The sequence below is a fragment of the Cotesia glomerata genome, linkage group LG7, assembly GCF_020080835.1.
Source record: "Cotesia glomerata isolate CgM1 linkage group LG7, MPM_Cglom_v2.3, whole genome shotgun sequence".
Classification (NCBI taxonomy): domain Eukaryota; kingdom Metazoa; phylum Arthropoda; class Insecta; order Hymenoptera; family Braconidae; genus Cotesia; species Cotesia glomerata.
Genome location: NC_058164.1, coordinates 10,724,251 through 10,737,382, shown reverse-complemented (window position 1 = coordinate 10,737,382; position 13,132 = coordinate 10,724,251). Strand labels below are relative to the sequence as shown.

Here is a 13,132-nt window from a genome sequence, read left to right as displayed (position 1 = left end):
AAAATTTGTTGTCAAAGTTAATAAAAAAATTTGTGTTGACGACTTTTTTTACACAAACTTAGTATTAATTCAACACAATCTGTGTATAACAATATTAGAGTAACACAGCTCTGTATTAAAAATAATACAGCTTTGTGTTAGTGTAACATTGAGTGATTGTTACTAAAATATTGAATAAAATTATTTTGTGTTGAAAAACGAATCGATCGAACATCACAAACGATTGTGTTAAATCAACACATTAAAATGTTATATATTCAACACTAAAATTCTTACTCATCACACAAAATGACAAAAAATTTTTTAATGTGGAATAACAACCAATTAAACTAATCGGTTCATTTTACTACTAAAATTTTGCCTAAAGGAATACCCTAAATAGATGCAAAAACGTGCGGTTCAATGTCATCTAAAAATAATCTCTTTTTTAAATTATCAATCTACACAGTAACGAGTTAAAAAGCTGCTGTTATCATAGGGATGAATACGATCCAATCTATAATTAGCTTGGCAAATATATGGGTTAAATTAATTTTCTTATGTATCCGAAAAAATTGTTTATTTTATTTTTGTTTAGAAACTATTTCCATAATTAAAATGTAATGCAACACGAGAACTTTTTATTATTATAATGAGGATTTTTTTATGATAATGAGTTACTTTGTTGAATGATGTTAAAATGCATAAACACCACGTTTTTCTACGAAGTGATCCCTAATAGAAAATAATCAAGCTTTCACTCGATTTATACTAGTAAGTGGCCAGTGACTAGCCAAGTCTAGTTGAACTGGCCAGTTGCTAGCCAAAAACTTGATTTCATTTCTGCTAGGAATATCGCATTACAGATGTAATAATTATACGCCTTTATAGCACTCGGGAACTATGAGAGCGTAAAAAATTTTTGTTCTGGAATTAAATAAAAAAATTTTTTGAAAATTCGAGTTTGTTGTTACTCCCATATATAACTCATGATACAAGTTCTGAAATTATTTTTTATTTAATATTTTAATTTTAATAAATTGTAGGATAAAAGAATGCAAAGAATGAAAGGAAACGTGTATTTAAAATGACGTTGAAAAACCTCAAAAAAATTTTTTTTGAAACTTATAAGTTAATAAATTTATAATCTGAAATTTCAACTGTTGAAGATTAATCTATTAAATAAAATTAAATTAAATTCTATCAATTTGTTAGATTATTAAATTCTTTGTTACATTTATTCACTTAATTATTATTAGATAGTTAGAGCATTTCTTTTGCACTTCATATTTCAGGGATGTAAATTGAAAAACTTCTTGATGTTAGAGTATACACTGAAAAAAGTTTTCTGCTCTGTACAATACGATATTGCTACTGATGCCGAGATACGCATGTTGCGAAACGTCGGATCTCTATCGTTACGATCCAGTTGATTCGCTGCTACAGCGATTTATTAAATCGTACACTAGGCAATAATGTAGAATCTTACTTTGCATTGTTTATAATTTATGTTATAAAAAATGATTTACATCAACAAGTCGATGTCTTAAATAATTTAATCTGTAACAATGTTTAATTAATAGGAAAATTGTAGTAGAATTTTCTAAATAAGTTATTTTTTGTCTGATAAGTAGAAGCAGAAATCTTAACATGTATCTGTCAAAGTCTCAAAATAAATGTATTTGTCAAAATCTCAACATAATATAAGATGCCCATTTTGAAGCGTACTCCACGTGCCATCTTGCGAAGAATATCAAAAGCTGCCTACAATAATTGATTTTTACTCGCTGCTACAATAGAGTTCTGAAATTCTAACGCCATGATGCCACTTGTCAGTAGTTTTTAGCGTCTCTTGTTAGATACGTCATTTTTTCAGTCGCCAAGTGTATTTTTAAATTATTTATTATTTTATTAGAAATAAAACTTTTTACTGAATTGTATGTTGTAAAAAATAGTTTTTTTTCAGTAATATGTCGAGTATCATTGTTTTAATATAACTTAATTCCGAAAATTCTAACACTATCTTATTTATTAAGGAAAAAGCAAAACAGCTGTCTTTATTGTTTATCATTTTGAAAAAGGATTATTTTTAAATATATTTTATTGGAATAAAAATATGTGCGAAATTGAAACATGTAAATAGCAAATGTTTAGTGAAAAGTTGAAACATGATTGTCAAAACTATAGATTTTCAATGAAGTATTTAATTTAAAATAATTGTAAAACTAATGAAGTTTTGGAGTAAAAATGACGCACATTCGAGTCGGCAGTTTACGCTGCATATTGATTTTATTAACAACTACACTTGTTGCTAACGGAGATTTACAAAATTTCATTGAATTACAGGTAAATTAATTAATTTAAAATTATTTCATTATGGTACTACTAAAATTAACAGGTATTTCACTTTTTTACATTAAGAAAAAGAAAAATTACTTTCCAGAAAAAAATTTCTTGGCTCGAGAATTCGATGACAAGAACCATTTAAATTTATCAAGTTTTTAATATAAAAATATCAATATCTGCCTTTATTATAAAATATTCACCTTTATTATCATGGGTAAACGACCGAATAGCTTTACTTGAATTAAGTTAAAATTACCTTGATCAATTTGACGAATTATTCAGACAAGAAAATATATCCTCAATAATTATCAAGAATATATGTTGGGTCAAGAAAATTTTCTTAATATTCGTATTTTTTTCTCAGCGTAGAACTTTTATGATAAATAAATTATTATGAATGAGATATTCCTAAGAATTCGCACTCATAATTTTTTTTTCAGAGAATGTTTGTTACCAATTGATCTTGCATAATTCGATCATTTTTTTCCGGAAAATTTAAGTCGCAATCTAATGCAAAAATAATTTAAATAATTTTCATTTTCAGCATAGACGAAAACATTTACCTGATACTAAATTTGGATCAGATGACTATGCTGAACTTTTAGATAATAATGAACCAGAGCTAGCGGAAAATGATCCCAATTGGAGTAAAATACCAGTGAGAGATGTTGAATTATATCCCAATAAACCATTAATTTCTGAATCTATTCAAACGAATCAACGTTCTACATTTGAATCAGGTAATATATATTATCAGACCTTATGATCTCTTTTATTCATTTGTTACTAATTGAGTGCTTCTTCCATTTAACGTAATATATTTAAATTCAAACAATTTTTGAAAACAACATAATCAAGGAGATATATATATTTTATGTTCAAAAAATTTATGTTGTCAATTGTAAGTTACAAGAAATGTTAATATTTGTCTTACACTTTTAGGTAAGCATATATTTTTCATAATAATTTATGCAGACAATGTTTAGTAAACATGGAAAGCTGAATATACATGATTATGTAAGAAATTAGATATTGATATTCATAGAAATTTATAGTGTTATTAAAAAATTTTACGAGCGATAACTTAAGCTTCAAGTGATAATCTACATTTGCAAATTATTCGCTATTAATTTTCACGAAGCAATTTTAATGGGATTAACTCTTTGAATATCTCTTCAAAAAATTTGTTTGTGAAATCATTTATTTAATGTTTTATTTTTATAAAGAAAAACATAAATTCGAGATTAAGTTATATACTGCTTGTATGATTGTTGATCACTCGTTTATCAAAAACCCAATTAAAAAAATTGTTTTTTTCAATAATATCTATTCGATGCACACGACATGTAAAGTACGATACTCAGTATTTGATAAATTAAACTAAAATCCCTTAAATACTATTAAATCAGTAATATTAGGTAATAAAATAATTGGTGCAAAAGTAGAATTAATAAAGAAAAAAATAATAATGAAAGTAATACCTAAATTTATAATTTTTCTTTAACAATTTATGTAATTAAAGGTACTTATTTTTAGAAATATTTAAATAGATTTAGCAGTTAACTTAATATTTTATTATTACTAAAAAAAAAAAAATCTCACTTATAATCTTTTGCAGAGTTTTTCGGGTATTTTGAAAATTAAATTTAACATGAACAGTGCTTGAATTTCCTAAATTATTTATCTCCAGGTTCTTAAAAACTCTTTTTTAAAATTGAGCAAACTTGCAATTAATCAAATTTTATTCATTATTGCTAAATTAAAAAGTATTCATCAATTGGCAATGTTTTTTTTAATGCACAGTTATAAAAAAATTAAACTTTAAAATATTTAAGATTTTAATAATTCAAGAAAACCGATTTCTTTTCCAAAAAGATTTTAATCCATCATTCCATCGTTTTCATTTTTGATAAAGCATTTCAAAGTTCTTGAGCTTTTTATAGAAAAGTAATAAGAAAAGAAATAAAAAATAAAGTCAAAAAAATCTTTGAAGATCTTTATTAAATAAGATGACAAAAATAAAAATTGACAGCTGAAGAAAGTTGGACTTTCATCTTTCCGTTTTATATTTTATTTAAGTTTTATAATAAAGTAGCACCATGAAATAAAAATAAAAAATAAAGAGAATAATCAAATTTTATTTTACAGATATAAAATGGGATAAAAATTGGACTCCGGAATTGAACTATGGACAACTGTCAGGTGTTGACTTAGATCCAAACGGTAACATAGTTATTTTTAGTAGACGTGAAATAGTATGGGGCCAAGATACTTTTGACTATGGAAATAAATTTAATCGAGCGTACGGACCTATCAAACATAACACAATAATAATATTTGACAAAAGTGGTAAAGTTATATTAGAGTGGGGTAAAAATATGTTTTATCTCCCACATGGTTTAACGATCGATCATAATGGAAACTATTGGTTAACGGATGTCGGACTGCATCAAGTATTCAAGTTTGATGGAAAAGACATCAAAAACAATTGGGAGTTTTTGAAAAATATTCAAGATAAAACTGAACTTGACAATTCTGCTCCTATTAACGATCAGAACTTATTCAACAACAGTATTATTAAGCCTACATTAATATTAGGGGAAGCATTTGTGCCAGGGAATGATAACGAAAGGTTTTGCAAGCCAACGGGTGTTGCTGTTACTAACAATGGAGATTTTTTTGTGAGCGATGGATATTGCAATTCACGAATTATAAAATTCAACAGCAGAGGAGAGAGAATACAAACTATTGGCCGGACTTTGATTATGAGTAGTTATTTTAAGTCACCTTACGCATTTTCTGTACCTCATGCATTAGCACTTGATGATGATATGAATTATTTATATGTTGCTGACCGAGAGCACGGCAGAGTTCTCTGTTATTATGCCCAAAATGGAACCTTCCACAAAGAATTTGAAAATTCTGTTATTGGGACTAAAATTTACAGTATTGCTTATGCAAGACAACATCTTTATATTGTTAATGGAGCAGATCCATTTTCTTACACTAAATTTCATATTCGAGGGTTCGTTATTGAAGTTAATTCGGGAGACGTTGTTGCAGAATTCGGTCCTAATAATGACATGCTTGGACCCCATGATATTGCTGTTTCTGATGATGGCGGTGAAATATATGTCATTGAATTGAATAGTAATGCGACATACAGATTTTTACAAGGTATTAATTTTTATACTTATATTTATAATTATTGAGTTTGCCGTGATACCTTTTTTCTTGCTTTAGTATTTAATTTTATGTTTTACTTTGAGTGTATCAAGTTTTCAGTACTTTCAATACGATTCTTAAGAATCGGAAACTTTATCACAAAATTGATCTATCTTCTTCTTCTTCGATGTTATTATGGAACTAATAATAATTTATATTACATAAAAAGGATTAATGCTGTTTAAACAAGTTATTAATAAATATTCTCTTAAAAAAGTCCTCTTTATTTATTTTAATTTTTTATTTTTGAGAAGGGTATTTTAATCTATAAGTGTGAATTCCATACCTTATTTTTAAAATTTTTAAGGTCCTGTTAAGGAAATTGAAAATTATAAGAAATTGGAAAGTTATTATTTTTGAAAGAAACTATTTAAAATAGCGCTTTTAATTTTCTTAAGTGATCAATTGATTGATTTGTTAAAAGGCAAAACCATTACAGATGACTACCAAATATATTTATGTACAGACCTAAAATATATAATTTAAAATAATAATATATGGTTAGATTTATGAGATTTAACTACTTGTGCACAACAAATTTCGTCTTATAATAAATTTGGTCCTTACAATCATATTTGAAACAAACATAATTTTATAATGAATATAAGTTATAAAAATTTTTTGTTTTCTGCAAAAGTGTATGGAAAAAAGCAGCATGTCGAATTTCACGAATTTTTAATAGATTTCATAGGAATCTAACTACTTCATTGATCCTCATGACGAAACTTTTGAAAAATTTTGCTATATTTTGACTCCGCTCGTGAAGCGGATTCAGAAAATGCATGTGGTTCAAAAGTTTATGTATACTAGTATACGCTGCGCGCGTGTGAATGTTGGTATGAAATTTATCTATATTTTCATGCTTATGATATATTTGACCAATCACCCTACGAATAGTTTGCTTACATGATATATTTTCATATTTTTCATCTAAATTATAAGAGTGGATATATAATTCTTCAAAATTCTCAAAAATTGGTATTTTCACTGTTTCTTTGCAAAATAACTATTGAATGCAATAAATTGTAAAAATTTTGTAAATAACATCTGAAAGCTCATCAAATGAGCTTTAATTTGCATATCTAACTATCGGTCTGGGCCAAAAATTACCTACTATCTTTGTCTATTTTATAGAATTTTACTCTTGCATTCGTTTTAGAAATAATTATTTTAGTCATATTAAAATATACAGCGATCAAAATTGTGGTCTTCATTGATTACTAATTACTTTTGATGTACGTTTGTTAATTTGATGTTTTCACGATGTACTTAATGTACACAGATGTGTTTACGACTCTCGTAGTTGTTCGATTTACCATGAAATCTATTTCCATTTCAGTTGCCGAAAGGTCTTTTTTTGTCTGTAGTTGAATTGAAAGATGTTTGTTATACGACAAAAATTAAAACAATGAAAAGAAGTAATTATATTAAGAAAATAAAAGACAATTGAAGAATTTATAAGAAAATATGTTAGAAATATATGTTTTTTGTTATCCGGTAAGAAAAAAAAAGGTTCTTAGTTCACGTTTTTAGACTAGAAATACCCTTCTAACAAATATACTAATTTACATTAAAGTTTTATATCAAAAAGTGGTATAAAATAATTTTTTGTTCTTACATTTGATTTGAAATTGATTACATCGCTAATATCTGTAAAATAAAACTTTTTAAATTTTAAAACTAGTAGAAAAGTAAGTAATTCTAAAATATACATACCATAATATTTAAAACGAAAAACTCTCTAACTTTTAAATCATCAAGTACATTTTTTAAACTCACTTTATCAGAATCGAATTTATAATTTATTATTCAGTACTCATAGTTATAATGATTAAATTAAATCGTTGTAAAATTAAATTATTGGATATATTAATTATTGATAATTCTCATATCCATAATTGCGAATCACAAAAAGTTTAAGTAAAATATTAAATCGTTTATTAATCTATTAAACTGACAATACAGCACGATAAAAGCTGCAATTTTAAAATAATATTTTAATAAGTATATAAGTGAAATGCTGATTAATAAAAGCAATTGATTTATAACTATTGATTATATTTGGGAAGAGATTTTGATCTGAATACATATATATTTTTAAACCACAAAATAATAAACTATTGATTGCAGATATTCACCCGAATCGTTCAGTAAGAATCAATTCATCGCAAACCACAAAATCTACAGATTCAGCAGCAACAGGTCATCATAATAATGTTCCTCTGACAAGTGATAATTTAAGTGATAAACTGTCGACTCACATGAGTTTATCGATACTAATATTGACGATTATCGTCAGTGTGATGACTTTTATTGGTCTTTGCGTAGGCGTTGCAGCAGTTGTAGCGAGATGTCAAAAAAGAGGTAACTTTTCTCAATTGGATCAAGGTAGTGTTGAGTTCACAAAGCTAGTTGTCGATAGATAATAGTTTCGACTTTACATAATTGTATATTTTATTTTGCTTTTATCGTCAAATTAATTGTAATTGTACAGTTTAAAATATTTATTATGTTCTGTGCTTCCCAGCTTGTAGTTGCACGCAGTGATTGCCAATAATGAATTATTGAATAATTTAATTGTAACTGTAGTTCGTGGGTGTAGAGTACAGTTTTTGTTGCGAATTTGTATTTATTTATTGATCATATTCGTTTTTAATTTAATTATTTCGTTTTTTTTTTTTACTTGTATTTATTTAATTAAAGAATTAATTTATAAAATTGTGATGCATTATTTATTTATTTGAAGCACAATAAATAATTGAGCTCCTTTCATTAGTTTTAAAAATTGATTTTTTTTATGTTTTATTACAACACAGAAATTATATAATAAATGTATAAAATAAATGTTCTTAAAATAATAACAAATTTTATTTTTCAAAACAGGATGCTTGTTGTCCGTTCGTAAAAGAGGTTACTGGGCAAATGACAGTAAAGATAATTTTAAATTATCAAGTTTACTAAATACTAGACAAAATAAAAATTTTAGAATTTTCGATAAAAGACCAAGTACACGTGACTTCAGTAAATTGAATACAGAACCCGAAACAACAGATGATGAACATGTGGAAGATAACCTTATTATATAATTTCACTGAGAACAGTCCGACAGAAAAAAATTTATTTCCTTTATAAATAACATAAACTGCGATGTGACATTTACTGTATTTAAAAAAAAATTATTTATGTTCTTACCGTCGAAATATTGATTCAAATATACTGGTAAAAAAGTTAACTTGATTCAAGAAAAATAATTTTAAAGTGAGAAAATTATTTTTAAAAATAACTGGCCGTTTTGCTTGAATAATTTATTCTCTTGGTTTCTACATTCTTGGATTAGAATATTGCTACTTTCAGTCGATAACATGGTTACTTGATTGAATAGAATATTATCTTTAGTCAATGTGATCAAATTTTTTAAACGGAAGTTTTCTTGAGTTAATTAATTCAGAACATAATATTTGAGACTTTTTGCAAACTGATAGAAAAACTATCTTTGTTCAAGAGGAATAATCTTGATCTGAAAAACCTATTTTGGAGAAAATCATTGTTTTGCTCTGAAAATTTTTTAACTTGGAACTCATTTTCTTAGCTTAAGAAAAAATTCGAGATTTTCAATTTAAAATATATCATCTTCCATTAATACAATCTTATTTTTATATCCAAAAAAAAATTCTCTTCAGCTAAAATAATTTCATTTTTTTTTTAAATTTTTATTCTTGATTCAATAATTAATTTCTTTCTAAAAAATAGCAAAAAATTAAAAAAAAAAATACTTTGACATATTCTGAATAATATTTAAGATTATTTTTTGATCACACAGAAGAGGTAGCAGAAATTCGACAATTTCTAATCTTAACGGTATTTTCTTAAAACAAATATTTGCGTATATTGTTTGAAAATAATAAAGTATTTCTTTTAAGAATAAATTTGTATGAAATATTTTCTGCTCTTTGTCATAAATTTCAATTTATCGATTCAAGAATTTTTTGGATCGAGGAAACCGAATATCTTGAAGCAAGAGAAAAATTTTGAAGAAAAAGTTTTTCATGAATTAAGAAATTTCTCTTAAATGTATGCATAAAGTTATAATCGACTCTGAAATATCTAGTCTTCAGTTTCTAGTCGTTAATATTGAATTACAATAAATTAATTATTAGTTCCTAACAATAAAATAATATTGATAATAATAAAACTTTTTATCTTACATATCGAATTAACAAAATATAACATTCCATTATCAATATCGAATAATAATTATATTATATTTATTTCTAAACTCTGTGTTAAAAACAATTAATTTGTCAATTAATTAATTTACTTGAGTATTAATAACCATTAATGGGGGTTTTGAATTAAATCTGTAATAAACGTATATTTTCAATAAAAAAATTAAACTTTTTAATATTGTTTATTTACTCGTCGATGAGTACTTTGTTTTTCATTCGAATTATTAGCTATTAATATAAGTGATAATTATAAAATAAAACATCATAAAAGTCAGTAATTTTTTTTGCTTACAAAATAATTTTAAGTGACTCTTAGATAACTCTATTACTTTCTACATTTAATTAATAATCATAATTACGCTAAAGAGTTACATACACAAACTACAATACGATAATGTCAAAATTTTAAATTTAATTATTATTTTTATATTTTATATACTTACTCACTACTCTATACACAAATATACAACCATAAAAATTATAATTCATTTATTTATTTATCTTTTTAGCAGTTATAAACAAAATAATAATAGTATTAATTCTATTTTAATTTAATTTTTCAAATAATACATTTAAATAAAAATAATAACAATTATGGTTTAATGATTGCACATATTAACAGTGTTTTATAATTATTAATCGTTAATTTTGAAATACCCTGATGATGATTGATAAATACATAAATATTACTTTATAAATAATAAAAAATTGAGTAATTATTTGGAAGTATGATCCACCCTCTTTTTGGCTGTAATAATCTTAAAAGGTGATATTTTTTTTGGAATGTATGTATTTTTTTTTTTTTTTTGACAAATATATTTACGATGCCAAAACGGCATTGAAATTTTAGATTTTCATGAAAGATTTTTATCATAATTATGCTGTGAAAACAAAAAAGTTTAGAGAAAAAAAGGTCAATTTTCCGATTTTTTATGGGTGAAGGTAGAGTTAATTCTACTTTTAAATAATTACCAAAAAATAACAATTATGTTTATTACAAATATATGAAGTAAATAATATCGCATCCTTTTACCATTCATTTTGTACATTTAAAATCGTATACATTCGTTATGAATTATGAATAATGATAAATTGATGACTGCTTAAATTTACGCTAAAAATCAAAAAAATAAAATAATAATAATAATAATAATTATAACAACATAAAACAGTAATTGATTATTTTTATGTAAATATATCAGTAAATTCGTACTTAGAATAATCAATCTTTAATGACGGTATCGATTATGAATATCAATCACTCAACTTATTCGTCTTGCATTACATTTTAAATATTCTTCATTCTTAAAAATTGTAATACCGTAACGGAATATCGGCTGGTTTAAAAAAAATACCAGCCCTCCTTTAATATCACAATGTCGAAGTATACTCGCGTTTTTTATTACTTAATATTTTTTATTTATTATTATTAACGTTGCTTATTTATTAATGTTTATGTTTATAATTTATAAGTAAATTAAAGTATGTTATATATATTATTATTTACAAAATTTTTTGTTTATATCAATAACAACTGAACATTTAATCCTTATATTTATAGTACGTGCGTATGATGCTAAATATGTATCGTAGTTTGATTAAGAATATAACAGGGGACAAAGGATACTAAACTCTTAGTTCACATTATCATTTTAGTTTTTTAACTATAAAGCCGCTATACTTTGAATCTGTTATAGCTCTCAAGAATATCAATAATTTATATTTTTTATGATAATTACATTTGCTTTACACGATTTTTAAACAAATATATTATATTAATATCGTAATCAAAAAACGTAAAGTTAATAAATAAATGAATATTATACAATGCACTTGAAATAATAATTGAAAATAAATTTCAAAATAATAATAATATTTAAAAATTACTAACTTACAAAATTAATAATATTTTTCGATAGAATAAATGCGATGAATTCGCATCGACGTTTGACTATTTATTTACACGATTTATCTTAGTACATATGTATAGCACTAATATAATTTTTCGTATACAACAATGCAAATAAATTTGCTTGAATATCTTACTCGCAATTAAAAATTTTTTTAATTTTATTCATATTTCAAATATATACTCGTGAATTGTTAAATTAAACAGTGAATTCCATTGAAATAGTTTATTGTATAACTTTAAAAATATTCGAGAACCAATTAAATAGAATATTCATAAAATAACATATGTTATTAATCGAATGCGTGTTTGATTCCCCTACGAAAAAATATGCATGTTTAACATATAGGTAAACATATAAAAAATTTATAAATAAACACATCTATCATTTTTGCTGAAAACATACAGGTTTATATGTGAAGAATTTTTTATGTTATATGAAACAAATATGAATTGAAAATAAAAAAACATTCCCGTGTAAAAAAAAATCGTCTTAAAATTGTCTTAAAATTGTCGTTCGTTTAAGATCTTAAACGTGACACAAACCAAGACTATTTTAAGACGCCAAAAAAAAAAAAATTCCGAGAGCAGATTTTTGAAAATTTGGTTTTCGAATTTGTTGTGAAAATTAATTTTTAGACGATTTTACGACTTTCTAACCGCAATATTTTTGAGTAAGATGTTTTTAAATTGAATTTAAAATTATTATCTGACAATTTTAAGACTTTTTTAAGACGTTCCGTTTTAATGTTCCGGGGCTCTGTCGCTGTTAGCCCATCTTAAAATAGTCTAAATTTTTTTTTAAGATTTTTTTAAGACTAATTTAAGATAATTTTAAGACAATTTAAAGACGTTCCATAATAATTTTCTGGAGCTGTCATTGTGATATCATCTTATAATAGCCTAAAAATTTTTTAATAATTTTTTTAAGACTATTTTAAGATTTTTTCAAGACGATTTTAAGACTATTTTAAGATTTAAGTCTTAAAATAATTTTTAAATTAGTCTTAAAAAAATCTTAAAAAAAGATTTAGAGACTATTTTGAAATGAGCAAACAGCAACAGAGCCCTGGAACATTAAAACAGAACGTCTTAAAAAAGTCTTAAAATTGTCAGATAATAATTTTTTAACAATTTTAAATTCAATTTAAAAACATCTTACTCAAAAATATTGCGGTTAGAAAGTCGTAAAATCGTCTAAAAATTAATTTTCACAAAAAATTCGAAAAGCAAATTTTCAAAAATCTGCTCTCGGATTTTTTTTTTTGGCGTCTTAAAAGAGTCTTAAAATAGTCTTGGTTTGTGTCACGTTTAAGATCTTAAACGAACGACAATTTTAAGACGAATTTTTTTTACACGGGATTATTTTCATGAAATGTTACAAAATTGTAAAAGAATTATTTTTAATTCTTTAAAATTTTCATACTATAATTCGATAGTACTTCAA

General features: G+C 24.7%; 1 protein-coding gene across 1 annotated transcript; it reads left to right on the top strand.

Annotated features, from left to right (window-relative positions):
- The first annotated feature begins 1,887 nt into the window (after nt 1-1,887).
- Nucleotides 1,888-9,182, top strand: LOC123268943 (peptidyl-alpha-hydroxyglycine alpha-amidating lyase 1-like). The gene is made up of 5 exons (XM_044734406.1): nt 1,888-2,325; nt 2,870-3,065; nt 4,474-5,502; nt 7,681-7,914; nt 8,434-9,182. The coding sequence occupies exons 1-5, from the start codon at nt 2,227-2,229 to the stop codon at nt 8,634-8,636; spliced, it is 1,761 nt and encodes a 586-aa protein (XP_044590341.1). The 5' UTR covers nt 1,888-2,226; the 3' UTR covers nt 8,637-9,182.
- The last annotated feature ends 3,950 nt before the right edge of the window (nt 9,183-13,132 follow it).

Bases quoted from the DNA above. Each gene is read 5' to 3' on its own strand.
- LOC123268943 (XM_044734406.1), top strand. From the start codon at position 2,227: ATGACGCACATTCGAGTCGGCAGTTTACGCTGCATATTGATTTTATTA. The intron at 5,503-7,680 runs GTATTAATTTTT...TATTGATTGCAG, and splicing joins GACATACAGATTTTTACAAG to ATATTCACCCGAATCGTTCA. The intron at 7,915-8,433 runs GTAACTTTTCTC...TTTTCAAAACAG, and splicing joins AGCGAGATGTCAAAAAAGAG to GATGCTTGTTGTCCGTTCGT.